General features: G+C 57.0%; 1 protein-coding gene across 5 annotated transcripts in view; it reads right to left on the bottom strand.

The window, feature by feature from the left end:
• EPS15L1 (epidermal growth factor receptor pathway substrate 15 like 1) overlaps positions 1–25726 on the bottom strand; it is a 47768-nt gene that overhangs the window by 16799 nt on the left and 5243 nt on the right. For 3 of the 5 annotated variants that reach the window (XR_008317415.1, XM_053301400.1, XM_053301403.1), the window contains exons 2-23: positions 25645–25686; positions 25171–25260; positions 24207–24254; positions 23925–24020; positions 23648–23710; positions 22849–22974; positions 22636–22695; positions 22170–22406; positions 21401–21558; positions 20927–21083; positions 20167–20229; positions 19340–19425; positions 18238–18310; positions 17546–17707; positions 14210–14407; positions 13940–14104; positions 13062–13188; positions 12915–12974; positions 4839–4975; positions 4542–4605; positions 3804–3892; positions 2479–2611 (exon numbers count right to left, since the gene is read on the bottom strand). Coding sequence is in view for 4 of the 5 variants with exons in the window: in XM_053301400.1 (XP_053157375.1) it covers positions 2479–2611; positions 3804–3892; positions 4542–4605; positions 4839–4975; positions 12915–12974; positions 13062–13188; positions 13940–14104; positions 14210–14407; positions 17546–17707; positions 18238–18310; positions 19340–19425; positions 20167–20229; positions 20927–21083; positions 21401–21558; positions 22170–22406; positions 22636–22695; positions 22849–22974; positions 23648–23710; positions 23925–24020; positions 24207–24254; positions 25171–25260; positions 25645–25686 (2434 nt within the window). In the remaining variant the exon portion in view is untranslated. Of the gene's footprint in view, positions 1–2478; positions 2612–3803; positions 3893–4541; positions 4606–4838; positions 4976–12914; positions 12975–13061; positions 13189–13939; positions 14105–14209; positions 14408–17545; positions 17708–18237; positions 18311–19339; positions 19426–20166; positions 20230–20926; positions 21084–21400; positions 21559–22169; positions 22407–22635; positions 22696–22848; positions 22975–23647; positions 23711–23924; positions 24021–24206; positions 24255–25170; positions 25261–25644; positions 25692–25726 lie in introns of those variants that run through there. The other 2 variants (XM_053301402.1, XM_053301401.1) reach the window with 2 other exon arrangements.

Here is a 25726-nt window from a genome sequence, read left to right on the forward strand (position 1 = left end):
GGGGGGGGGGGCAGAAGCTGCCACCCCCAGGCCTTGCTTTGCCTTGGCACATCACAGCGTCAAACGCCTGCAGTAGCCCATCGGCTTCAGTTTCACAGGGCAAGCCTGTGCATGAGCTGCAGCCTCTGTCCAAGCTGGGCACTCTGGGCCCTGACGCCTCTGGCCAGCCCCCTTCACTGCGAGAGCAGCCTGTGGAAGGAGGCAGCGGGCGCGCTACACATCTGTCAGGGCCCACCAGTGGGGCTGTGGCCCTCAATTAAAGACCACGTGGGCCCCATAAGCCGCAGGGGGCCACCTGCTTTGGAAATCCTACTGGCGGCCTTGCCTGCGGGAGGCCGGGGCGGCAGCAAGCCCCCTTCCCTCTGCGGCCCTCCCACGAGGCCCTGCAGGATGAGCAGCTAGGAGCCAGGGAGTCGGGCAACCCTCGGCTGGGCTCCGCGGAGGTCCAGAAGGGCTCCCGGCTCCTTCTCCCCAAGTCGGAAGGCTCCCTGCGCCCCTGCCAGGCCCTCAGGAGGGTTGCCCCGGGCAAAGCAGCTGCTCTGCCGCTGCCCACGGCCCACTCCAGCCAGCCAGCCGGTGGCGGCGGCGGCGGCAGCAGTAGGGCCCCTCCTTGGCCCGCCACGCCGACCCTCCGGCCAGATCCCAAGGGGAGCCACGGAGCTCCACCTCCGGCGGCCCTGGCCTCTGCTTTGCAGCCCGCAAGGGCGCCTGGCGGGCCTGTTCTCAGCGGGGGGCAGCCTGACCGGGGGGGGGCAGGGAGGCTCCCTTGAGGCCCTTCGGGCGCCAGGCAAAGGCCTTTTCTGTGCCCGTCCAGCCCTTTCAGCAGACACCAAGCCAGCTGGAGCCTGGCAGCTGCTCACCGTGGCTTGCTCCGATGCCCCATTTTAGGTCCGGGTTTATGGGGAAGGCCAGCGCATGAGGGCTTTCGAGGAGTCTCACACACCTCCCTCCGCATGGGGGGGGAGGAGGAGGAGGAGTGTGCGCCAGCAGGGACAGCTCCCCCTTGCCCGGGGGGGGGGCATGTGCGAGGCCCCGCCCAGGATCGAGCCGTGGCAGAGCCCACGCAGAGCTCCCGCAGGAGGCAGGAGGCCTTGGCATGGGGCGCACGAGTGGGGCACAGCCAGGAGCAGCCCCCCGGGGCAGAGAGCCTGCCCTGGAGCTCGGCCGTCATCGCCTGGCCCAGTTCTCGCAGCACGTCGCTGCCCTGCCGCCTGGAGGTTGCTCCCCGGCGAGTGGCAAAGGCTCTGCTCAAACCGCACGCCAAGAGGAAGTGGCTCAGGGTGGGGCGGGCGCAGCTGGTCCCACGAGGCCCTGAACCGACTGACAATCACTGACACCCACACAGAGGCTTCCTGTCCTCTTTTCTTCCTTTTTTGATTCTTCAAATCTGTTTCTCTCTTCTGGCACTCAACCACCTTTCCCTAGAAGCTACTTAGCGGGGAGCGCTGGCAGGTCCCCGTCAGCCGCTGACTGCAGAGAAGGCGCCCCTCGTGAACTCGCCAAAGGGAGCTGGCTTCGGCCGATGGCTTTTGGCACGTCTCCCCCCGCAGCCCCCAGAGCCACAGGAGGGACGGGGCACTCCGAAGACACACTTCGCTGCAGAGGGCTGGCAGGACGCACCCGGCACCACGCCGCTGCCGCCGCCGCCTCCCTCCTGGAGCACGGCTGCCGCTGACCCTCAGTGGCCAGCCGAGGGCGGCTTGCAGAGGGCTCAAGGCTGCTGCGGCGGGCCCCTGCGAGGAGCTGGCCTGGCGGGCCACACCCCCCGTCCCCAGAAAGCTCCTCTGCCTCTGCCGGAGGCGACCAGGCACATGAGGACGACACTTCCGTCAACACAGGAAGCTGCCCCGCCCGGCCCAAGCAGGGCCATGCCGGCCAGCGCTGCTGGGAGATGCTGCCAGGGATGGAACCCGGGAGCGTCTCCCGTGTGCCAAGCCGGGGCTCCCAGCAGCAGCAGCAGCAGCAGCACCTGCCCAGGGCTGGGCGATACCCACAAGCGGGGACTGGCCGTTCCCAGAGGCTCCTGCCTGCCACGGCTGGACTCCTCCCCTGTCTGAGCTGTGTCAGAGCAGCCACCGGGCCAGGGGCGAGGAGCCTGCTTGGCAACTCCACCCACCCAGGAAACCACCGGCAGGGTGCCACCCCCAGCCTCAGAAAGGGCTCAACTGTGCCCAGGTCTTTTCCTGCCCTCCTTTTTTTTTTTTTTTTAGAAAAGTAGACTCGGCAGAAGAGAACCTGGCAGCCGTTGTTGAAACGCCTCCCCAGAGAGAGTCCCCCCCCCGCAAGGCCTGACAAAGCACTGCAACCGTTCCAAGCCAACCCAGAGGGAAGGAAGAGGGGAGGGCGCCCTGGCAAGGACACTGTGCCCACAGTAAAAACGGGGGTGTGTGTGGGGGGGGAACCCCAGAGCCCCAAGAGCAGCCAAGCCCCCTCTGCCACTGGGAACAATGCACCGCCCCTCCAAGATCCATGACTCACCACTGGGCGGCTTGGGCCTCAGGGGCATGCTCTTCTTCGGCGGGAGGGCGGGAGTGTCGGCCTTGCTCTTGAAAGGGTCCTCCGAGAACCCGGCCCCTCCAAAAGAGGTGGTGAACGGGTCTGAAGCCGCAGGCTGCAGGGAAGGGGGGAAAAAGTGCCTTCAGCCGGCCGTGGGAAGAGAGCCGACTCACAAGGCCCCAGGTCCAAGCCAGACCCAGTCGTGAAGCTTGCTGAGCGCCCGGCAATCACCCTCCCCAGCCACCTGAACCTGCCCAATCCTGGCTCGCTCTAACTGGAGTTTGGACCTGGAAGAGAACACCCCAGGAGTTGCTGGGTTCAGATGTCACGGAGAATCTTGGCTTATTGTTTTGAAGCCAGGATCAGAGGTAGGGACCTTCCCCTCCTCATGAGCCTGAGAACGAGAGGCTCCGTAATCCGGCTTCTGCAGCACGTCTGAATCGGACGGGTCTTTTTTCTCCCCCTGCCGCCAAAACTGCTGGAGGATTGAGAGGGACAGGTATGTCTGTACGGCATGGACACACCTGGCAAGAAAAAGATCCTGCAAGAGTCCGTATTGTGGGGCTGCTTTTCAACTATGGTTTCTCTGTCTGAAGAAGGATGCCCTCAGTTTTAGCAACAAGCCTGCATGAAAAAGGAAGGCTCCGGCCACGGAGGTGAAGCCCTCCAGCCCTAACATGCTGGCGCCACCTACAGGGAGAAAACGGGCTGGGGGGGGGAGGCCCTTTGCCCGGGAGAGCCGCCTCCTCGCGTTCCAGACACACCGACAACAGGCTGGGCTGGGGGAGGCGGCCCAGACGCAAGGCCATCCCAGGAGTTCCATGGCTGGGCAGGGAGACATTGGCCTCCGAGTGAAAGGATGCAAGGACCCACTTCCTGGGCCAAGGCACCGAAGGGGGCGTCACTGCTATAGGGAGCTGGATCTCCTCCGTCTGCTTTTGTTGCTGCCTTTTGAAGTTGTTTTACACAGCTGGTGGTGTTTTCAAATTGCTCTCACTTTTAGCGATTTTATGGGCTACTGCTGATTTTATCATATCATATATTTGCATTTTGTTCACTGCCCCTTAGAATCTGTAGATGAATGGCAGTGTAATAAATGGCAAGGTAAAATAAAAAACGCACCCCCGCCTCCTCTTTGGGCCCGCGAAGCCTTCAGAGGAGCCAGTGCAACCCGAGGCAAAGCCCAGGGATGGCGACACCAGACCCCTCGGACAGAATCGCCCTGCGCCTCCCCCACAGCCCCCCCCCCCACTTGGTTCTTGACTTGGGGCTGAGTCAAGAACCTCTCAGACGGGAAGCAGCGTTACCTTGGACATCTGGCTGAAATCCGCAAATCCTTCGCCGCTGCTGCTGCTGAAGGTGCTGCCGCCAAAGGGGTCCAACGTCCCAAATGGGTCTGGAACCAAAATGCCGTCACTTCTGATGCTCCGCTTTAAACCACACACAGAGAGCAGAGCAGCAGCTCCGGCCAGGGCTGGCGCTGGGCCCTGGGCTGGGCAAGGACCTCTTGCCACACGCCGCACCTCCTGGTGGATCCCGTTTGCAGAGAGGGGAGCCCCACTCGGCCTCCTCTGCCCACACAGCCCCCTTCCCCCCCCAACTTCCTGGGTGCTAACACCCCTCCTGCTTCATTTGACTGCTCCATTTTACCTGGAATGGCTCCCTCCCCGCCTCCCTGTTTAAGGGAGGCGGAACAGGAGTTCTTTTACTAAGTAACAGGGACAAATCCTAAGGGCCTTAATACATTAATTATGGGGGTGCCATCCGTCTGCCTGGTCCTTTCTAAAGGATGAGAAGGGAGGTCCCTGCCCCCAAGGGCTCGCTCCTGTTCCCACCTCTGCCTGCCTGGATGCGAACAGAACCGCGGAGCTTAGACTCACGGGACATTAGGGCTGGAAGGGCCTCTGGAGATCATCTAGTCCAGCCCCGCTGCTCAGTGTAGGGGAAGGGTGAGCACAGAGCAGCTTAAGGGGAAGGGAATGCCACCCCAGGGAGGGGTGCAGAGAGAGGGGGCAGCCCCCCGGCTGAGCAGCCTCCATTCTTACCTGGGCCTTTGGACACTATACTGGACGACGACAGGAAGGGATCGCTGTTCTCAAAGAAGTTTGGCTAAAGCCGGTAGAAGGAAAGGCAGAAGGATCACGTCAGCTCTGTGGGGCTCCAGGGCTCTGCTGCTCCCCGATGCCGGGGGGGGATCCTTCTTGGCCACCCCACCCCGATTCCCGGGTCTGGGTCCCCCAGCCCCTTCCTCGGTCCTTTCCAGACCGGCCTGCGCACACCGCCCGAGCGCACTGCACTGCCCTGGCCAGCCACAGACGCAAGGGGTCCCCCCCCATCCTTACTTTGGAGGGGAGTGTTGGCTTTTTTGAGAAGGGGTCCGAGGTGAACGGATCGCTTTTCTCAGGCTTCTTAAAGAAATCCTCAGGCGCGGGAGGCCGGAATGGGTCACTTTCTTTAAATGGATCTCCTCCAAATGGATCTGGCGGCAGAGTTAAAAGCAGGCTGAAGAGCACTGCCCTCAGAGAGGCCAAGCGCCAGGAGGCTGCGGAGAGGGACCCCTGGCCGGGGGGGGGGCACGGACAGAAGCCCCCCCACCCCCCAGCCTGCCAGGGGCTTGGCCACCTCCTCATTTCTCAAGCCTGAAAGACTAAGGAGGAGCAGGAGGAGGAGGACTGCTTGGACGGGGAACGAGAGCAGAGCACGGAAATTGAATTTTGATTGCTGTTTTAACGGGGGGGGGGCGCCCGCGTTTGCTTTAATTATGGGTGGGTTTTTCTATGGCAGCCTTCACACAAAGGCAGTGAAGCCAGGGCAGACACACAGTAAGCAAAGCAAGAGCCTAAAAAACCAAAGCGACATCTCCTGCCTTGCTTCTCGTCACATTCCCAGCTCTGGTCACGGGAAGGGCCAGGGCTCCCGGGCTGCTTTCTGACAAGAAGGGCCAGCATTCCCAGGCAGGGAGCATCACCCTTCGCGCCGCCTGCAGGGCCCGCACTCCCGAAAAAGCCAGCCGTGATGCTGCACAAAGGCACTCCTAGGAGGGCGGCCCGTGAGGACTCCCCTGCCAGCCAGGACTGCTGCCCCCCTCCGCCCCCCAGGGGTCAGGATCAGGCCCTCTGTCCAGAGTTCATCAGCTGGGTCCCATGAGAGCCCTGGTGCTAGTGAGGGGCATGAACTGGGAGGCCCAGAACTAGGAGCCACCACACGTGGGAACAACACAGGAAGCGGCCACCGACTGAGTCAGGCCCTTGGTCCGTCCAGCTCAGTATCGTCTACCCAGACTGGCGGCAGCAGCAGCAGCAGCTCCTCCAAGGGTGCAGCAGGCAAGGCAGGAGCCTCTCTCAGCCCGATCTTGGAGATGCTGCTGCTGCTGCCGCCGCCGCCGCCAGGGAGGGAACTTGGGACCGAGATGCTCTTCCCTGAGCAGCTCCACGATCCCCCGAGGAGGGGAAGAGCTTCCACTGTGCTCACACACGAAGTCTCCCATTCAAATGCAAACCAGGGCAGACCCTGCTTAGCTGGGGGGCGAGGCATGCTGGCTGCCACAAGACCACCAGCTCTCCTCTCGCCTGGAGCGTCTTGCTCCTGAAGGACTGGACTTGAAGGGCAGGGCCCCGACTTTACTCTAGAGCGGGTGCCACCGACTGCCTGGTGCGCCAAAGACAACCGGCTCTGTAGACTTCCCAGGGTGTTACTTCATCTGTTTATTTAGTATATTTAGATGCCTTCCAAAACTCACATCTCTGGAGGCTTTACAATAAGACAGCACAAATCAAAACCAATTTGAAACATTAAGACAATGCTAAACTCTTATCAGTCTAAATAAAAGCCTGGATGAATAAATGTGTCTTATCAGCCTTTTTAAAAGTCGTCAGAGATGGGAAGGCTCTTATTTTAGCAGGGAGCCGGTTGCAAAGCCTCGGAAAGCAAGCTGAGCAACGGTGAGGAAATCCCCCCGAAACCGGCGGCCCGAGGAGCCCTTTTCAGGTGAAGGCAGCAGCAAGCGCGGCTCCTAAAGAGCCAAGTCCCCCACCAGCCCCTCCGAGACGGCAAGGGGCAAAGGGCCAGACATGTTCAGAATTTTCTTCTGCAGGGAGTCTCCCTCTCCAGACCCATTTCCCCCTCAGGAACAGGAGTGGGAGCTGTTTCGAGGAGGGAGAAAAGTCAGTCCGCCTCAGGAAGAGGCGTTTCCCGCTTTTCTCTCTCAGGCCCGGCCTCAGCTACTAAGGCAGGGGCCGCTGGGGGACAGGTTAGAAAATGGCCGCCTTGAGGCGGTCTGAGGAGAAAGAAGAGCGACTGGCAGGCAGAGGACTGGCCCCATTTCTCCCTCAGAAAAGAAATGGGGGGCGTGAAACGCCTCACGGAGGGAAAGAGGCGTTTTCCACGCTTTTCCTTCATGCCCAGCCGAGAATATGAAGGGAGAGGCAGGGAAAGAGAGGAGGCAGGAAAGGGTTGCCTTGAGGCCACCTGAGGAGAAAGGCAGCCTGGCCGGCCGAGGCATTTCCCGCCCTCTCCTTGAGGCGGTGCCTCACACAGGAGCTGCGGAGGTTTCTTCTGGCGGGGGCTTCAGGCCCCTCAGAAACAGGAGAGGAGGCTGAGCGGCCAGGAGGAGACGGGAGGAAGATCTCTTCAAGCAGAAGACTCTTTTCGCTCAGGCCGGAGGCAGAGACAGGATGGAGACAGCCAGCGTCCCCTCCCACAGGGCTTCCCAGATGCTGTGGACTACAACTCCCAGAATCCCCAGCTGCAATGGCTTTTGCTGGGGGATTATGGGAGTGGTAGTCCACTACATCTGGGAATCCCTGTGAGAGGGGACGCTGGAGACATAAGAACAGCCCTGCTGGATCAGGCCCAGGGAGGCCCATCTAGTCCAGCCTCCTGTTTCACACAGTGGCCCACCAGATGCCCCTGAGAAGCCACAGATGCAGGAGTTGAAAGGGGCCTGCCCTCCCTCCTGCTGTGACTCCCTTGCAACTGGGACTCAGAGGCATCCTGCCTTGGAGGCTGGAGGTGGCCTATAGCCCTCCAACTAGTAGCCATTGATAGACCTCTCCTCCATGGAGTCATCCAAACCCCTCTTAAAGCCATCCAGGTTGTTGGCCGTCACCACATCCTGTGGCAGAGAGTTCCACAAGTGGATCACGCATTGTGTGAAAAAAAGTACTTCCGTTTGTTGGTCCTAGACCTCCTGGCAATCAATTTCATGGAGTGACCCCTGGTTCTAGTGTTGTGTGAGAGGGAAAAGAATCTCTCTCTCTCCACTTTCTCCACACCATGCATGATTTTATAGACCTCTCTCATGTCTCCCCGCAGTCGTATTTTTTTCTAAACTAAAAAGCCCCAGGTGTTGTAGTCTTGCCTCATAAGAAAGGTGCTCCAGGCCCCTGATCATCTTGGTTGCCCTCTTCTGCACCTTTTCCAGTTCAACAATGTCCTTTTTAAGATGTGGTGTCCAGAATTGTATGCAGTACTCCAAGTGTGGTCGCACCATAGTTTTGTATAAGGGCATTATAATGTTAGCCGTTTTATTTTCTGTCACCTTCCTAATGATCCCTAGCATGGAATTGGCCTTTTTCACAGCTGCCGCACATTGAGTCGACACTTTCAACGAGCTGTCCACCACAACCCCAAGATCTCTCTCCTGGTCCATCACCGACAGCTCAGATCCCAACAGCTTATACTTGGAGTTGGGGGTTTTCGTCCCAATGTGATCACTTGACACTTGCTAACATTGAACCGCATTTGCCATTTTGTCGCCCACTCCCCCAGTTTGGAGAGATCCTTTTGGAGCTGCTCACAATCCGTTTTGGATTTCACTACCCAGAAGACTTTGGTATCATCTGCAAATCTGGCCACCTCGCTGCTTACCCCTGCTTCTAGATCATTTATGAATAAATTTAAAAGCACCGGTCCCAGTACAGATCCCTGAAGGACCCCACTTCTTACTTCACTCCATTGTGAAAACTCTCCATTTATACCTACCCTCTGTTTCCTGTCTTTCAACACATATACTTGTCCCCTTATCCCATGACCGCTAAGTTTCCTCAGGAGTCTTTGATGAGGAACTTTGTCAAAAGCTTTTTGGAAGTCCAGGTAGACTATGTCAACTGGATCACCTTGATCCACACGCTTGTTGACACTCTCAAAGAAGTCCAAAAGGTTGGTGAGGCAAGATTTACCTTTGCGGAAGCCATGCTGGCTCACCCCCAGCAGGGCCTGTTCTTCTAGGTGCTTTACAATTTAATCCTTGAGGATGCTTTCCATCAATTTGCCTGGAACGGAAGTTAGGCTAACCGGCCTGTAATTTCCCGGATCACCCCAGGATCCCTTCTTGAAAATCGGTGTTACATTCGCTACTCTCCAGTCCTCTGGTACAGAGCCCGATTTCAGGGATAAGTTACATATTTTAGCAAGGAGGTCAGCAATTTCACATTTGAGTTCTTTGAGGACTCTTGGATGGATGCCATCCGGCCCTGGTGATTTGTTAGTTTTCAGTTTTTCCAGACAGTTTAGAACATCATCCCTTCTATCTGACTCAGCTCTCTAGCCTCCATCCCTAAAAAGCCTGGTTCAGGAACAGGTATATGCTCAGTATCCTCTGCCGTGAAGACAGATGCAAAGAACTCATTCAGCTTCTCTGCAACCTCCATATCCTCCTTAATAATCCCTTTCACTCCCTCATTGTCTAATGGCCCAACCGGCTCCCTGGCAGGTTTCCTGCTTCTGATGTACTTAAAGAAGTTTTTGTTATTCCCCTTGATACTTTTGCCTATATGTTCCTCAAACTCTCTTTTTGCCTTCCTTATTGTCACCTTGCATTTCTTTTGCCAGAGTTTGTGTTCCTTTCTGTTCTCTTCGTTTGGACAGGCCTTCCAATTTCAGAAGGAAGTCTTCTTCCCATGTATGGCTTCCTTGACGGTACCCGTTAGCCATGCTGGCATCCTCCTGGACTTAGTGATACCTTTCCTCCTTTTGGGTATACAATCCAACTGGGCTTCTAGTATTGTGGTTTTGAGTAAACTCCATGCACTCTGGAGCGAAGTGACTCTCCTGATTTTCCCTTTCAGCTTCCTTTTCACCATACTCCTCATTTTGGAGAAGTTTCCTCTTTTGAAATTCAAAATGTCTGTGTTAGACATCCTTGGTGATTCTCTCCCCGCATGTATGCTGAATTTGATGGCACTGTGGTCACTGTTCCCTAAAGGGTCGATGACACTGATGTCACGCACCAGGTCCTGGGTGTCACTCAGAATTAGATCCAAGGTCGCCTTCTCTCTGGTTGGTTCCATGACCAACTGTTCTAGGGCAGTGTCATTTAGCATATCTAGAAATTTGACCTCTTTGTCCTGACTTGAATGTGAATTTACCCAGTCTATGTGTGGGTAATTGAAGTCACCCATAATTACAGCCCTGCCTCTCCTTGACGCTTCCCTGATTTCCCCCTGTAACTCCCAGTCACTGTTGGCATTATGATCCGGAAGGCGATAGCACATCCCCAGTAGCACGTTCCCTTTCCGGCCTTGTATAGTCACCCACAGGGTTTCTGTGGAGGACTCCAGTCCACCTAGGTTTTCTAGCTTGTTAGATTCTATCCCTTCTTTCACATACAGTGCTACTTCACCTCCCAGGCGCCCCTCTCTGTGCTTTCTATAGAGTTTCTATCCAGGGAGAACAGTGTCCCACTGGTTCTCACTGCCCCACCATGTTTCTGTTATGCCCACTATATCTATTTCTGCATTAGCAACCAAGCACTCCAGCTCAGCCATCTTGGCTCGGAGGCTTCTGGCATTGGCATATAAGCACCTATACGGTGAATCTCTCCCCTGATGTATGCTATTCTTATGACTCTTTGACCTGCTGGCAAAGGCTCCCGTCTGCTCTTTATGCGGTTCTGCTCTGCTCCCTTCTGTTTTATCTGAATTCTTTGCAGCCTCACACTTTAAAGGGTGGCTTTTGCCAAACGGGATACTGCCCAGCTCCCATTGGACAGTACCCAGTGGCCATCTTGAGGCGTCTGAGAAGGCGGCCACAGACCGGCCGAGGGCATTCCTGTGCTTTTCTCCGAGGCCACACCTCAAGGCCGAGCCCGAGCGTCCCATGTCCCTCCGAGACAAGAGGGAGGGTGCGTCTTCCCTGCTTTTCTCTCATGCCTTGTCTCGAATACGAAGGCCAGAGGTGTAGTTTCAAATTCAGAAGTGCAGAAGCAGGGCTCGCTGAGGAGAAAGGAGACCCGCTAGCAGGCCAGGGCGCCAAGCGCACCCCTCTACGAGTGGAGGATGCGGCAGCCGCCCTCCTTGCCTGGCACTGGGGCGGATCAACGTTTGCAATCAACTGTTACGGGAGTCACGTATGCTAGCCAAGCTGTACAAACAAAACAAGCATTAACCACAAGGCCAGGCCACGCTAGGAAACATACTCAGTCTTTCTCCATCTTCTCTGAGAAGACACAGGAAGCTTAGTGGTGTAATTCTACACAGATTTAACTGTATTAATTCCACACCCATGAGCACGCATGCCGGTCCCCGCGACAGAAGCTCACTCACATTTCAAACTGTGACAGACTGGGTGGGTTAAGTGTGTGCTGTCCTGGGATCTAGCCTCAGTCAGAGCAATTGCTGGGCTCCCAGCTGAGGAGCACGCCGCTCCTTCGAGGTAGGCTGCCACCAGCTGAAGACTGATCTAGGGCCACTGACCGGGCTCAGACACAGTTTCCACACACCCTAAAGCTGCCTGGCTTGGGACGTATAAGCACTGCACAGCCAGAGGCCACAGAGCCCAGTTCTAGACAAACAAGAGAGAATTTGAGAAACAAACCATTCAAGAGCTCCATGACCTTGCGAGGCACATGAGGGAGTGCTTTACAAGCAGCCCTGCAGAGCCTTTTAAAACCAGACTGAAGCCACATCTCACTATCTGAAATTCATTAAGAGCTGCACACAGAACGAGGAACTGGGGGAGACGGAAGGCAAGGAAAACACCCAACACACAGTGGCTCACTGGACTGCCCTTTTTATCCAGGCTTTTGACCAACGGGCTGTTCTTGGCTAACTTTTAGTTGTATTGTTCTGTTTTTATTGAATTGTTTTTATCTTGTTGTTAACCATGAAAAAGGCTAATTCCAGCTACGAAAAAGGCAAATTCCTTGATAGGAGTCATTAGGAAGGGGACTGAAAATAAAAATGCTAATCTTATAATGTCTGTATACAACAAATCTATGGTGCAGCCACATCTGGAGTACTGCATACAGCTTTGGTCACCGTATCTCAAGGAGGAGATTGTAGAACTGGGAAAGGTGCAGAAGAGGGCCACCAAGATGACCAGGGGCCTGGAGCACCTTCCTTAGGAGGCAAGGCTACAGCATCTGGGGCTCTTGACCTTGGAAACGAGGTGACCAAGGGGAGACATGACTGAAGTGTATAAAACTGTGGACAGAGAGACATTTTCCTCCCTCTCTCACCACACTGGAGCCAGGGGTCACCCCATGAAACCAAAGGTTGGGAAATTGAGGACCGACAAGAGGAAGTACTTTTTCACACAGCGCATAATTAATCTATGGAATTCCTTGCCACGAGATGTGATGGCCACCAGCTTGGATGGCTTTAAAAGGGGCTTGGACAGGTCTATCGATGGCTACTAGTCTGGTGGGCCATCTCCAGCCTCCGAGGCAGGATGCCTCTCAATACTAGGTGCAGGGGAGCAGCAGCAGCAACAGGTGAGAGAGCAGGCACAGACCTCTTGCCTGTGGGCTCCCCAGAGGGGGCATCTGGTGGGCCACTGTGTGAAACAGGACGCTGGACTAGATGGGCCTTGGGCCTGATCCAGCAGGGCTATTCTTATGTTATCTGCCCTGGGGTCTGAAGATGGAGGGTGGTATACACATATAAATAAATAGCTTAACGCTGAGTTTCACCTAAGTCCAGCAACTTGGTGAGTCCCTGGCTGAGAGCGCATTAATCTCTACTGCACCTCCCTTTCCAGACACCAGGGTCATGGTGACCACCCCTAACCGACTGGTGGCAAAATGGGCTGGCCTTTGGCCCCTAAGATAATTGGGATTAGAGCGGGGAAGGCTCTCCTACTCTTTCAGAGAGAGCAAGAGAGCACTCTTGGATCCAATGAGGAGAGCCAGTATCTCTCTGCCACCACGCTGGTTTGGGGCCAGTCTGGACTTAAGATTTCCCCTCCAAGCCTGCTGTCCATCCTCCTCTAAAGGTGGACCAAGCCTGGACCGGTTACGTCCTGTGAAAAAGAGATTAGGACTCTACGCCTGGATGGCTCAGCCCCTTCCATAAGAAGAGGCAAGGGGTGGACGCCATCAATGGCGAAAGGAAGGAATGTCAGAGTGGAAGGCGTCTCGGGCATCCTTATAAACAAACAAGACGACTCCACAGCCTCAAAGAACAGGCCATACGCCTTACCCACTGCCGCCGCCACCGCAGGAGGTTCCTCTGCAAAGGGGTCATTCTGGAACGGGTCACCTGGATAAGAGAAAACAGGGAGGCAGCTGAGTGAAGCAAACCGGCACAGTCCACACCACAGGACTGTTTCTGTCTGTTGACACTTACTGCCTCTAAAGGGGTCTGCTCCTTTGAAGGGGTCTGACCGGAAGGGGTCTTCCGCTTGGAAGGGGTCCGTGTGCAGGTCTTGGGCATTATTGCTGAATGTCAGGGCCTTGTTCTTGAACGGATCGTCCTGGTGTCAAACACAGAAACATCATAGCAATTAGGCAGATCTGGTGAGCAAAATGCCTTTCTGGTGGGTGTCAGAATTGACAAGTGTCTTTCTAGAACCCCAGAAAGTGAGTGGCCTTGGGACCCAAGCCAAGATGGCCGACAGGGGCCACATGGAGAAACCAACGTGCCTGAATTTGGCACAGGGCTAGGGACAGTTCCCCTTGCCTAAGCTGCTTCTTTCTCAGCTAGGACGGGACCACAGCTGGATGCAGGTGGTCTTGCTCTTGGGTGTGCCTACCCAAAGGCCTCTGCCTAACCCACACAGTCCTGGCAATCCTAGTCTGCCAATACTGCAAGCTCTTCATAGGTACCTTTCAAAGTGCTGGTTCTGATCTTGGAAGCCAAGTCCTAGGCAGTCCTGGGCCACCTCCTCTTCCTCCCCATCCAACCCCCCCACCCCCCCACCGAGGCCTCTGCTCCAGGCCCTTCCCGGGGGGCAGTCGCCAGCGAGTGGGGAGGACTCGCCCAGTTTGCCCGCATCAGCTTGATCAGCCGGCCGCCACGTCCAGGCCACGTCTCTCTCTTGCGCTCCTTTTGCTGTTTTATGTGGTGGACTCTTTTTTTGTGTGTTTTGTTTTAAACAGTGGGAAGGCAGAGTAGTCAATAGAGGAACTAAGAAAGCCAGCAGCTCCTGTGCACCGGTGGGTATGTGGCCGGGGGTGGGTTGGGTGGAGTTCTGGGTTGGTGGGCGCTCAAAAACAATCCCTCACCAGGGCGCCGAACCCGCCTCGGTCTCTGGGCAGGTTTCCCTCGTTGAGGTCAGCCAGGTTGGTCATGCTGCCGCCATGCACCCCGTTCAGGGCTTCGCTGTACTGCTCGAGGCTGCGGCTGGCTTCCTGGTGGCTCTCTTGCAGGCGGGACAGCTTGCTCCTCGCCTGGGTGAGGAAGGACGAGGAAAGGTGGATGTGGTGTGCCCCACAAGAAGCCACACGACGGGGAGGCGACCCCCAGCATGCAGGCCTCCACGGCGAGCCCCTCACCTGGTTAATTTCTTCCTGCGTGGACTTCAGGGACTTGATGATCGTCTCCAGCTGCACCCTGCCTGCCTGGATACTCTGCTCCAGCTGGGTCTCCTCCTGCTGGAGCCGGCTCAGCTCGCCTTTCGCTCGACTGATGTCATCTTCCTGGGACTTGAGGTCTGACTCCTGCGACTGGATCTGCGTTTTCAGCGATGAGATCTGAAACAAGGAGTTTGCAAACACTGCTCTGAGCTGAGGAAAGGAGAGCTGGCCTTGGGGTAGCAGGCAGGAATGGTCCCCTCTGCTAAGCAGGGTCCATCCTGGTTTGCATTTGGATGGGAGGCTACACATGTGAGTGTTGTCAGACATTCCCCTGAGGGGATGATGGGGCCGCCCTGGGAAGAAGAGCACCTGCCTGCTTGCATGCAGAAGGTCCCAAGTTCCCTCCTTGGCGTCATCTCCAAGATCGGGCTGAGAGAGACTCCTGCCTGCAACCTTGGAGAAGCCGCTGCCAGTCTGTGTAGACAATACTGAGCTGGATGGACCAAGGGTCTGACTCATTATAAGGCAGCTTCCTACATTCCTGACTGGGGGCGGGGGAGGGATGTCTGACCCGAGGCAGCAGAAACTAGAGGTCCGAAGCATTTGGGTGGAAACTGCCCCTGTATACAGAAGTTCCACTCCCAACTGTTAGGACCAACACCATAAGAGAAGCCCTGCTGAATCAGACCAAGGCAGGCCCCACTGATCTAGCCTCATGTTTCCCACAGGGGCTAGACACAGACCCCGACAGGAAACCCCGTTTGGATGGGATCACTTCCAGTTTGTGACCCTTTGTGCACAAACTGCTTGGGATTGTAAGTCCTACAACCTGTTCTCTTGACCCTTGCCCAACTTAGCTTATTTCATCTGATAATTGTATTATCAGAGGCGGTCTGGTAAATATTATAAATGCTTCCCTGAGGGAGGGCAGGATGCCTCCTTGTCTTAAGGGGGCTATTATTAGATCTTCTTTGAAAAAACCTCCATTGGATCCCTTCGTGTTAGCTAATTACAGACCCACTTCCAATCTTCCATGGTTGGGCAAGGGAACTGAGCAGGTGGTGGCCTCTCAGCTTCAGACAGTCCTGGAGGAAATTTGTTATCTAGACCCATTTCCAACCGGCTTTTGAGAGGGCTATGGGGTTGAGACAGCCTTGGTTGGCCTGATGGATGATCTCCAATTGGCTATCGACAGAGGGAGTGTGCTGATCCTTCTGGATCTCGGGCGGCTTTCAATACCATCGAACATGGTATCCTTTGGGGTCACCTGAGTGAGGTGGGATTGGGTGGCACTGTTTTACAGTGGTTCCGTTCCTACCTCTCGGGTAGATTCCAGATGGTGTCGCTTGGAGACTGCTGCTCTGCAAAGCGAGAAGTAAAGTATGGAGTTCCACAAGGCTCCATACTGTCTCCAATGCTCTTTAACATCCACGTGAAACCGCTGGGAGAGAACATCAGGAGGTTTGGTGCAGGGTGTTTATGTTTGGCAGCATAGTCAGTATGCTGACACCCAAATCTATTTCTCCCTATCATATTCATCAGGAAATGGCATAACTTTCTTAAATGCCTGCTGGGAGGTGGTAATGAGTGGGACGAGGAATAACAAACTGAAGTTGAATCCAGACCCAAGAGATGGTTTATATCTGCCTGTTCTGGATGGGGTTACACTTCCTCCGAAAGATCAGGTACGTAGTTTGGAAGTGCTCCTGGATCCAAACTCTCTTTGGTCTCTCACACTGAGACAGTGGCCAGGAGAACTTTTTATAAACTTTGGCTGATACGTCAGCTACGCCCCTTTCTGGAGGTAAATGACCTTAACAACAACAACAAATGTTTATATGCTGCTTTTTAATGAAAGTGTCCAGTGTCTGAAGCAGTTTACGTAGAGAAATAAGAGAAAAAAACAACAACCCCAAGATGGATCCCTGTCCCCAAAAGGCTCACAATCTAAAAAGAAACATAAGATAGACACCAGCAGCAGTTACTGGAGGGGTACTGTGCTGGGGGTGGATAGGGCTAGTTGCTCTCCCCCTGCTAAATAAAGAGAATCACCATGTTTAAAAGGTGCCTCTTTGCCTAGTTAGCAGGGATTAAAACAGTGGTCCATATGTTGGTGACCTCCAGGCTTGACTACTGTAATGCACTCTACGTGGGGCTGCCTTTGTACACAGTCTGGAAACTACCATTGGTACAGAATGCGGCAGACAGACTGGTCTCTGGGACAACACGAAGGGACTGTATAACACTGATTTGAAAAGAACCGCACTGGCTGCCGATATGTTTCCGTGCTGGTTATACCAATAAAGCCCTCAAAGGCTTGGGCCAAAGGGTACTTAAGAGAGTGCCTTCATCATGAACCCTGTCGCCTACGAAGATCTTCTGGAGAGAGCCACTTATGGTTACCACTGGTTCGTCTGGTGGCAACTCGGGACCAGGCCTTTTCTGTGCTGCCCTGGGGCTTTGGAAGAGGGTCTCTGTCAAAATAAGAGCCTCTCCGTCTCTGTTTGCTTTAAAGCAGACCCTCAAGACACACCTGCTTTCTCAGGCTTTTAACTGAGATTAATTTTAAAAACTGCTGAATTGTTTTTATCCGATGAAATTGTTTTAACTTTTTATTCTGTGAAATCATTTACTCTGTTTTATATTTGTCATGTTTCAAATTGTGTACACTGTCTAGAGACACACATATCAGGCCATAGGTAAATATGATTGATAAATAAATAAAACCAGCCCACGAGTAAGACAGAAAGGCAGCCACCTGGTATTCGGAGGGAGACTGGCCTTGAACCTGGGGGCTTCCTACAGCTCTCCTCCCCTTTCTCTCTAAAGCATAACCAGGCCTTTTAGCTTTTGTAAATTTAAATATTGTAAATGGTTTTCGTTTTAGGCAGCTTTTTGGAGTTTTAATTGATTTTAATGTTTTATTTGTATTGTTTTTATGATTCTGAACTGCCCCGAGACTTTGGTTTGGGTCAGTATAGAAATGTATTAAATAAATAAATAAATAAAATAAAATAAAATAAAATAAAATAAATAAAATAAAGCAGGCTAATCTTCTCATAAAGCTATCTAAGCCAGTGGCTGCCACCGCCACATCCTGTAGCAGAGAGTTCCATCTGTGAAGAATACTGCACATTCTAGAGGGTCCACTTAAAAAGACAAAGCCAAACAGGAAGCAGCACAATGTCGGGGCTGGGCATTTAGCGGACTTTAGTGTGAAGCTTGCATTTTGGCCTCCTGGGCCCTTAGCATGCCCCCCACCCCCAGCAGCTCTAGCAGGCAGGGCTTCTTCCCCACCCCAACCCACTGACTCACCACCTGTGTCTCTTCCTGGCACTTCTGTTTCACATCACTCAGCATATCTTTCAGCTTGGCCTTCTGCTGGTCCATCTCGTCCAGCCGGTCCTGAGAATCCTGCTTTTGTGCTTCCAGTTCTTGTAAGCTGCTCGTTTCTCGGTCTAGGTCATTTTGTAGCTCCTGGAAATGGAGCCTTCCATTAGACAGCTGCCCAGAGCTGCTAAACAACTGGAGAGATAATCACAGGAGGGAGGCAGAAACTCCGCCATATAATAATCTGGGCTGCAAAACCTTAAGCAGGGATGGATATAAGAACGATCCTGCTGGAACAGGCAGCCCAGCTAAGCCCAGAGATCTGCTTCCCACAGCAGGCACCTCTCAGAAGAGGAAGAGGAGGAGGAGGCATTCTTCCTTCATTTTAGGATGATGTGCAGATGTGCCTAAAAAGAGGCATTCCCTCCCCAAGCGAGGGAGAAAGGAGGAGGAGGAGGAATGCCTCTTGGTTTGTTTGTATTCTTTATTTTTTAAAAAATTATAAATCTGCTATCCAATTAATTGAGGCACTTTAAAAAAAAAAAATCAAAAGTGCTTCGACTGATAAATCAACCACGTATTATTTGAAAAGTCATGACCCATGCTGGAAATAATTTGCAAAACCCAAAGATGTTGGGAATATTGTAGCTATATCTCTGAACAGAGCAGGACGTTACCTGGACTTCACTAGTTTTCTGTCGGATTGCTTCTTCCCTCTCTCGGATGTCCTGCTCTAAAGAATATTTCTCTCTGTAAGAAGAAAGTCTTATGACCAATCTTGCTTCACTAGATGAAGTAGGCCTTAAATGGCAAAATTCACAATTACGCCAAAGATCTGCTGATCCCACAAGGGGATCACCCCACTGCTTTAATAGGAACAGCAGCTTGAGAAAAGGAGGGCAAAGGTGTCAGTGTAAATGATCCAGGGTTGGTTTTCTGAAGGTAAAAAGAGGGATTTCTTATTCATCAAGACATTTGTTTTCCAGGCCTGCTCAACTCAGCTGCCTCCCCACCAGCTGTTTTTCAACTACAACTCCTATAATCTCCAGCCACAGTGGCCAATAGCCAGGGATTGTGGGAGTTGTAGGCCAACAACTGCAAAACGGCAGAAGTGGAGCAGCCCTGCTTTAAAATGAGTATAAAACATCCTGAAAGGCATCTGTGGTCACATGGTGCAATCCCGTTCCTTTGCATGTGTGGCTCACAGCAACACAACCCTGCACCTCCCAGTCACGCTTTTAAGAGGAGCCCCCTGTGGATCCGATGGGGACCCTAGATGGAAAACGACAGGGCCACTATAGTCATGGAGAGCCCTTTGCTGGTCCTCATCACAGTTCTTGATTATTTCTAGATACGTGGCAAGCCTGCTTCTGTAAGAACCCCAAAAGCCCAGTTGGGCCCAAGTTCTAATCTTGTTCCCTAACGGACTGAGCAGGTAGCCTCAGAAAGATCAGGTTGCCCTCCTAAGCACACTTTCTTGGCAGCCAGCCCCCTTTAGTGCAACAGGCTTACTTCTGAGTAAACACGCGCCAAAGACTCTCTCTGCCTCGGCCTCCCACGTCATGGCTACTGCTCTTATCCGTGACCATCAAAATGAGCAGGGCTGCTCCACAGAGCTCAGCACACACATGTGCATGGTGGAAAGGCTCTGGTGGGGGGGGGGGACCTAAAGAGAGGGGCAGCATTCAAGCCCCTCCATCCACCCTCACCCCAGCTGCCGCTGCTGCTTGCTCTCCCAGTGGCAAGAGCCCAGGATACCCGCAGCTGTGCAACACGTACCTCTGCAGCTGCGCAATCTCCTGGCTGATCTCGTCCAGCTCTTTCACGCCTGTAAATTCACCGGACCCGACGGAACTCGAGCTGTCCTGTAAGGAGTCAAGATGCCCCGTTGAGGCCCTTCGACTAGCTCGCAGCCTCTCCCCAGCCCGGGCAGCCAAATCCTTGCTGACGTCCAGACCAAGACGCCTGCCTTCCACAAGAAGAGCCCTGCTGGATCAGGCCCAGGAAGGGGGCGGCCTCTCGAGTCCAGCATCCTGTCTCCCACAGTGGCCCATGACCGGATGCCTCCGGGAAGCCCCGATAGCCACCGGACCCGTAGCGCCTCCGAACGCTGCCTCTGGATGCACAACGAGACCGCGTGGCCTGGTAGGGTGTGAGGGACGGACTCCGCCCTCTTGGGAAACGCCAACAGGAAATGCCACAAGGCGCTTTGCGGGGAAGTGGGGCTCCACTCGCCCAGAGCAGCGAAACAGAAAACGGAAGCAAGCTGATGGAGGGAAAAAGGCCGGGGGGGGCAGGGGGGGCCACAATGCGAAGCCTGGAATGACGACATGCCAACTGCCAGCCTGTGGAGAGACACGACGCGCCTGGCCAGGACTCCCCATTCCCAGCTGCGGCTGCCTGAAACGATCTCAAAGGGCTCAGGAAGGGCAGAGCGCCCTCCCCACCTCCTCTCCTCTGCCGCCCCCCATCCTGCCCCCGCCCCACACACTGGCACCAGCATCGCGTCAGGAGATCCCACAGTGCTCTTCTGGGAAACAAAGGTATGAATGTGGGGCGGGGAGGGGTGTGGATGGCGGTGCACCTCCGGCCCTCCGATTACTCACACGACGCATGTCTGTGAGCGTCGAGATCTCAGTTCCTACAGAGGCCAAGTAGCCCGAGAGCGTCTAGAGAGAGAAGAGGACAGAGAGGGGCAGCCGCGAGAGCGAGAGCCCACCGCCCTCCGCCACGCAAGGCGCCAGTGGGGTGCAGAGACCTGGCTCCAGGCTGCCTAAGAGCAGGAGGGGGCCTGGGCCCCTCAGTGGCCGGTTCGCAGCAGGCAAGGCAAAGCGGATCGATCGGAGAGGGGCCAGGGAGAGCAGGCCCCGCACTGCCGGCAACAGCGAGAGAAGCCATGCCGAGGCCGGCCTCCACAGGAGCTCTGCCTCCCCCCACCGGCACCCCCAGCGGCTCCCCCGCCCCCCGCCCGGTGGTCTTTTTGCGGGAGAGGGCACCGCTCAGCGGCAGAATGGACCCTGCTTGGCACGCAGGAGGTGGGGCCGGCTTCAGTCTCTGGCGGCAGTGGCGGGGAGGGCTGGAAAGAGCCGCCTCTGCCCTGGATTGCCGCTTCCAGTTGGTGGAGAGAATCCGGGACCAACAACAGAGGATCAAGGCAGCCTCCGGGGCGTGTGTGTGTGTGAGCCGTGAGCTGCCTCGAGGGCTGTGGCCGGGAGGAAAGCCCTCCGTGCAGGAAACGGACCTCGTTCTCTCTGAAGAGGCGGCGTCCTACGACAGCCAGCCGTGGCCAGCAGAAAGGGGCCAGCATCCCTGAGGGAGGTCGCCCCGGGCGGCACAGCAAAGAGGCGTCCCGCTGGGAAGGCTCACCTGGACGGGGGTGGTCCTTTCCGCCGGAGGAATCATCTCTGGGAGCAGAACCTGCGGGGGGTCGATGCCCTTGCTGACCTTCTGCTGGATGAGGTACATGGCCAGCGCAAACTGGTCTTTGTTGAGCTTCCCCATCTGCCTCGTGTCGGCCAGCGCCCTGCGGGGAGAAGGGGCCGGTCATGCCACACGGCGGGCCCACGAGGCACCGCCACGAGGGCCGCGGCCTCGGATCGCTTCGCTCAATCCACCACACCCCTTTGGAACAGACTAAGGGGGCATCCCCAAACAGCCAGCACCTGGGGGGAAACGTCTTGTTTCCAAAGCCTGCCAGCAGCAAGGGCCCCGCTAAGAAGCACGCCTCCCTCTGCGTCCCCATGGGAGGAGGGGATGCCTCTTGCTGCCGGCCGGGACACAGATCTGCTCGGCCTTCGTGGGCATATCTCATCGCGGGGGCGGGGCGGGGAGGTTCCTTGCCAGATGTGCGCCAGGAGGTTCTGGGAGAGGCCCGAGTGCATGAAGATGTCCTTCACTTCCTGGCCACTCACGAAGCCGTCCAGGTCCAGGTCTGTTTTCAAGAAGATCTCATCATAGCGGAGCTTGTCCGTGACGGGGACCACCCAGTTGGCAGGCGGCTGAAACGACACCCCGGGAACAGCCACGGCTTTACCAAGTCCCCAGGCAGGCAGGCTGGCTGGCTGGCTGGGGGCCAGGGCTCCCCAGAGGTTGTGGACTGCAATTCCCAGAAGCCCCATGGCAGCTGGGGCTTCTGGGAGCTGTAGTCTACAACAACCGGGCATCCCTGAGAGAGGGAGCCCCGGTGGGGGCCAGTGGATGAGCCACGCCGCCCAGCCCCCTCCCCTCCGGTGGGTTCTGGCAGCAACCATTCTGCCATACAACCGATGCACTACCCAGCAAGAGGAGACAGGGCAGTGCAGGAGGGGCGCGAGGGGCCGCCCCGGGGCCTGCTGCTGCTGAAAGCCCTTGAGCAGCCACACCGTGGGGCAAGGCCGGAGAGGAGCTGCTGCTGCTGCTGCCGCCAGAGCAGAGCAGGGAGCCCGGGGCGGGGGGAGGGCCTCCAAGGGCCAGCTGCCTCCGCATCAGCAAGCCCTGGCAGGGAGAGAAGGCCCTGGCTGCACCGCCTGCCTCCTCGGCCCCTGGGAGGGTGGAAAGCCAGGTGACCCCCCCCCGCCGCCGCCAAGGAGGGAGCGCTCTGGCCCAGCTGCACCCGGGACCCCCCACCTACCGGTGCTTGCTTGAGGCTGTGCTTCGGGGAGAGGCTGCCGGCACTGTTCAGGCTGTTGACGCTGCCGTGCGAGGGGGTGGAGCGCAGGCTGTCCCTGGGCGGAGGGCTGGCCGGGAGGACAGGGACGGCCCCTGGGAAAATGGCACCCTTCTTCCGCTTGGAGGGCGGGACCAGAGGCAGGGGCAGCACCGAGGGGACGGGCTCCTTCTCCAAGGCTCGGTACACGAGGTGCATCGCCTGCAGGGCCCGGGGAGAGCGGCGGGAGGAGAAGGAACAGCCACCGAGTCAAGAAGGAGCAGCAGCAGGGGAGGGAGGCGGGAGAGCACCGGAGTCGGCTCCCGGCCCCGGGGGGGGGGGGAGCAGGGGAGTCTGCATGCGAGTGGGGCGGGGGGGGGGCAAGGAGCCCCAGCCCAGTGCAGAAGGCTGCCCCCCGCTTTGGTCCACGGGCAAGAATCTGGACGCCTACCACAGCAAATTCGTCTCTGTCGAGATGCCCATCCTTGTCGATATCGCTGAGGTCCCAGACCTACGACCGAGCAGAGCAGGCAGGGGACAGAGGAGAGGGAGAGAGCCAGGCAGTCAGACCTCCGAGCCAGCCAGGACCCCCTCTTGCCAGGGCAGCAGGCCCCGTTCTCAGCCGGGGGGTGCAGACCGGCAGGAATCCAGGGGTGCGGCTTACCCTCCCGAGGACGTCAAGAGGTAGCTTGGAGTTCAGCAGGACTGGCTTCACTTTGTCTCCAGAAAGTAAACCGCTGACTGGCAGAAGGCTTTCAAAGATACCATCAAACTTGGCTTTCTCTTCTACCTAGTTGGCAAGGAAGAGCCGGGGTCAGCTCGGCCCGGGCCCCTCGGCCAGCGCTCCCCCCCCGCACCCCAGCCCGGGTCGGGATTGCGGGGCCAGCTGGGTGCAGTTCTGCGTCTACGTTGACAGAAGCCAGGCCACAAAATCCTTCCCCTGGATCTCCGAACTGCAACTGGGGAGTCCCAGACTCTCTTAAGAAATGTCGGGGCCCTGCAGAAGAGGGCAGCCAACAGGATCAGCGGGTTGGAGAGCAGGCGGAAGCATCGGGAGCTTTTCAGAACGAAAGGCAACGGAGGAGGGCGAGCGAGGGCTATACAACGGTGCAGGGCGTGGAGGAAGCGGAGGGCGGGAATGCTTCTCCCTCTCCCGTGCCACTAGAGGTCATGACGGCCGCTGCATTGATTGGACAGGCTCATGCAGGAGGGGGAGGCCTCTGGTCGCCTATTCATCCCAAGAGCCGAAGGGAACTTCCAGGCTCAGAGAGAGTCTACATTCACACCGAGGGGGAGGGGCTGCGCCGCATCTCTCCGTGCCTGCACGATCCTCAGGGACCAGGGACCTGCCCTCTTGCGTGTGGGCACTATAATGATGCCGCCGCCGCCGCCACTGAGGGCAGCCCCAATGAGTGAGCCGTCCTCGAGGAAAGCAGGGCGAAGGGATCCTCGCCGGAACTTACTCTGACGGCCCAGTGAGCATCCGACGAAGAGGAGGCGGCCAGCAAGGGGCTTGTGCTGTTGTGCTGAAACGACAGAGAGACAAGACACGTGTCAGAGCTCCCCTTCCCAACACCGGAGTCTTCCGGAGACGGGAAACATCCCGCCGAGGCCACCGGCCTGGTTGTCACCGCGAGGCTGGTCCCAGGGAGGTTGCCTGCAGCCCTGGCAAAGGCAGGCGCTGTTTTCCTTCCCTTTCCCAGGCCGGCGACAAGGCTTGCAAAGCGCACACACACTTACGAACTTCGGATGTGGCAAGGCGAGGCTGCCGCTGCCGAGGCTGAGATCGTGCCCGCTCTGGGCGCAGGCCACGAGCCGCAGGGCCAGGAAGAAGCCCTGCACAACGAGAGAGCGCGGCCCAGGGCAGGCGTCAGAGCGGGGCCTCCCTCTCCCCAGCCCTCCCGGGAAGCGGGGCACGGCTCGACAGACTGCCGCTCGCCCAGAGCCCGCGGGGCCCTCCCCAGGCCTGTCTCCACGGCCCCCCCTGCAGGCGCCTGCCCACAAGCCGGCCAGGGGTTGTACCTGTTTGTCCAGGAAGCCTTTGCCCTCCGGATCCGCCAAGTCCCATATCTAAGGGAACAAACAAACCAAGAAGCAAGCGAACAAGCAAGCGAGCAGACAGGTGCTTCCATGACTGGAACTGGAATGGAAAATGGACCCCCAAGTGGGGAGAGGCCGCGTCCTGCTCTCGTGGACCTCAGTGCACTGAGGCGCTGCTGGAGACAACCATGTTTGGGTGAGTTCCCCCGTTCCGTGTTTGGTTCTTTCTCCTGCAGGACTCTCAGACAGTGCATCTTGGGAAAGAAAGCACCCGGCCCGCTCGGACAGAGGCCCCTTCCGGGAAGGCGGCGGCAGCCCGCGCCACCCTCCTCTTCCCGGAGGAAGAAGCACTGCGGCCACCCCTGCCTCGTCGGCCATGTTTCCAAAGGTCCGGCTTGAAGGGATGCTAGTCAGGCGCTCACACGGAGCTGCTCCCCTCCGGCCCTCCTGAAGGTGGCTGACTACAGCTCCCATAACTCCCAGCGACTGCTGGCTGGGGCTGGAGAGGATGGGGGTTGTAGTCCAGAAGCAGCAGGGAGCTGCTGGCCTGCCCCAGCAGAGATCTAGGAGGAGCCTCCGGGGCTCTGGACCTGCACCGGGCCGGCGAGAGGCACGGCAGCCGCTGCCCCGCGTGCCCCATCCGGAGGGCCGCAGCGCGAGGCTGGGGGCAGGAGGGAGTCCAGCCCCCCCCCCCCGGGCCGAAGCAGAACAGCGGAAGGAGTGGCCGGCGGGCCCCGCCAGTGGAAGCCCAGCTGGGCCTCAGGGAGCCGGCAGCACCCGGGAGGGAACTGCTCCCCTGACTCCGCAGCGGCAGCTTCCCAAGGCAGACCCCTTTCAGCCCAGCCGCGGGGAGCCACCCCCAACCCCACCCCCAGCAAGAGGCCCGGCTGGAGCCCTGTTTCATGGGTCGCGCCTGGCCCCCTCTGGAGCGGAGCCCCCCCCTTACCTTTCCAAGGACAGCGTCTGCAAGCCCCGATTTCTTCAGGAAGGGGGCGGCATCGCTGGCCCCAACCCTCCCGGTGCCAGCTGGGTCCACCTGCAAAACCAGCAGCAGCAGGTGAGCAGAGCACGCTAAGAAAGCTGGGGGGAGGAGGAGGAGGAGGAGGGGAGAGCAAGCAGCTTTCCTGCCCCCGATACAGCCAGGCCCTCGGCCTTAGGGCCAGAGATGGGGGGGGGTTCCCTAGGTCTGGCCCTGGGGAATCCCACCCCCCCACCCCCCACCCCTTCCCCACATTCTTCAGCATTCTGCCCAAGCCTTCTGAAGCCTGACGCTAACCACGGCCTTCGGGCCGCTGCGCCCTGCCGCCGCCGCCGCCGCCGCCAGCTTCACCTCCCTCTGCGCTGGGAGCTGATGATGCCCAACAAATGAGGAAGGAAGCCAGGATTTCAAGGGGTGGGGTGGGGAGGTTTCCATACTTGCCTGCTTGTAGTACGTTTCATACAGAGGGTTCCCAGCAGAGAGCTACGCAGGAGAGAGAGAGATCTGGGGTGAGCCCCCCCCA

Source organism: Hemicordylus capensis, chromosome 2, assembly GCF_027244095.1.
Source record: "Hemicordylus capensis ecotype Gifberg chromosome 2, rHemCap1.1.pri, whole genome shotgun sequence".
NCBI lineage: Eukaryota > Metazoa > Chordata > Lepidosauria > Squamata > Cordylidae > Hemicordylus > Hemicordylus capensis.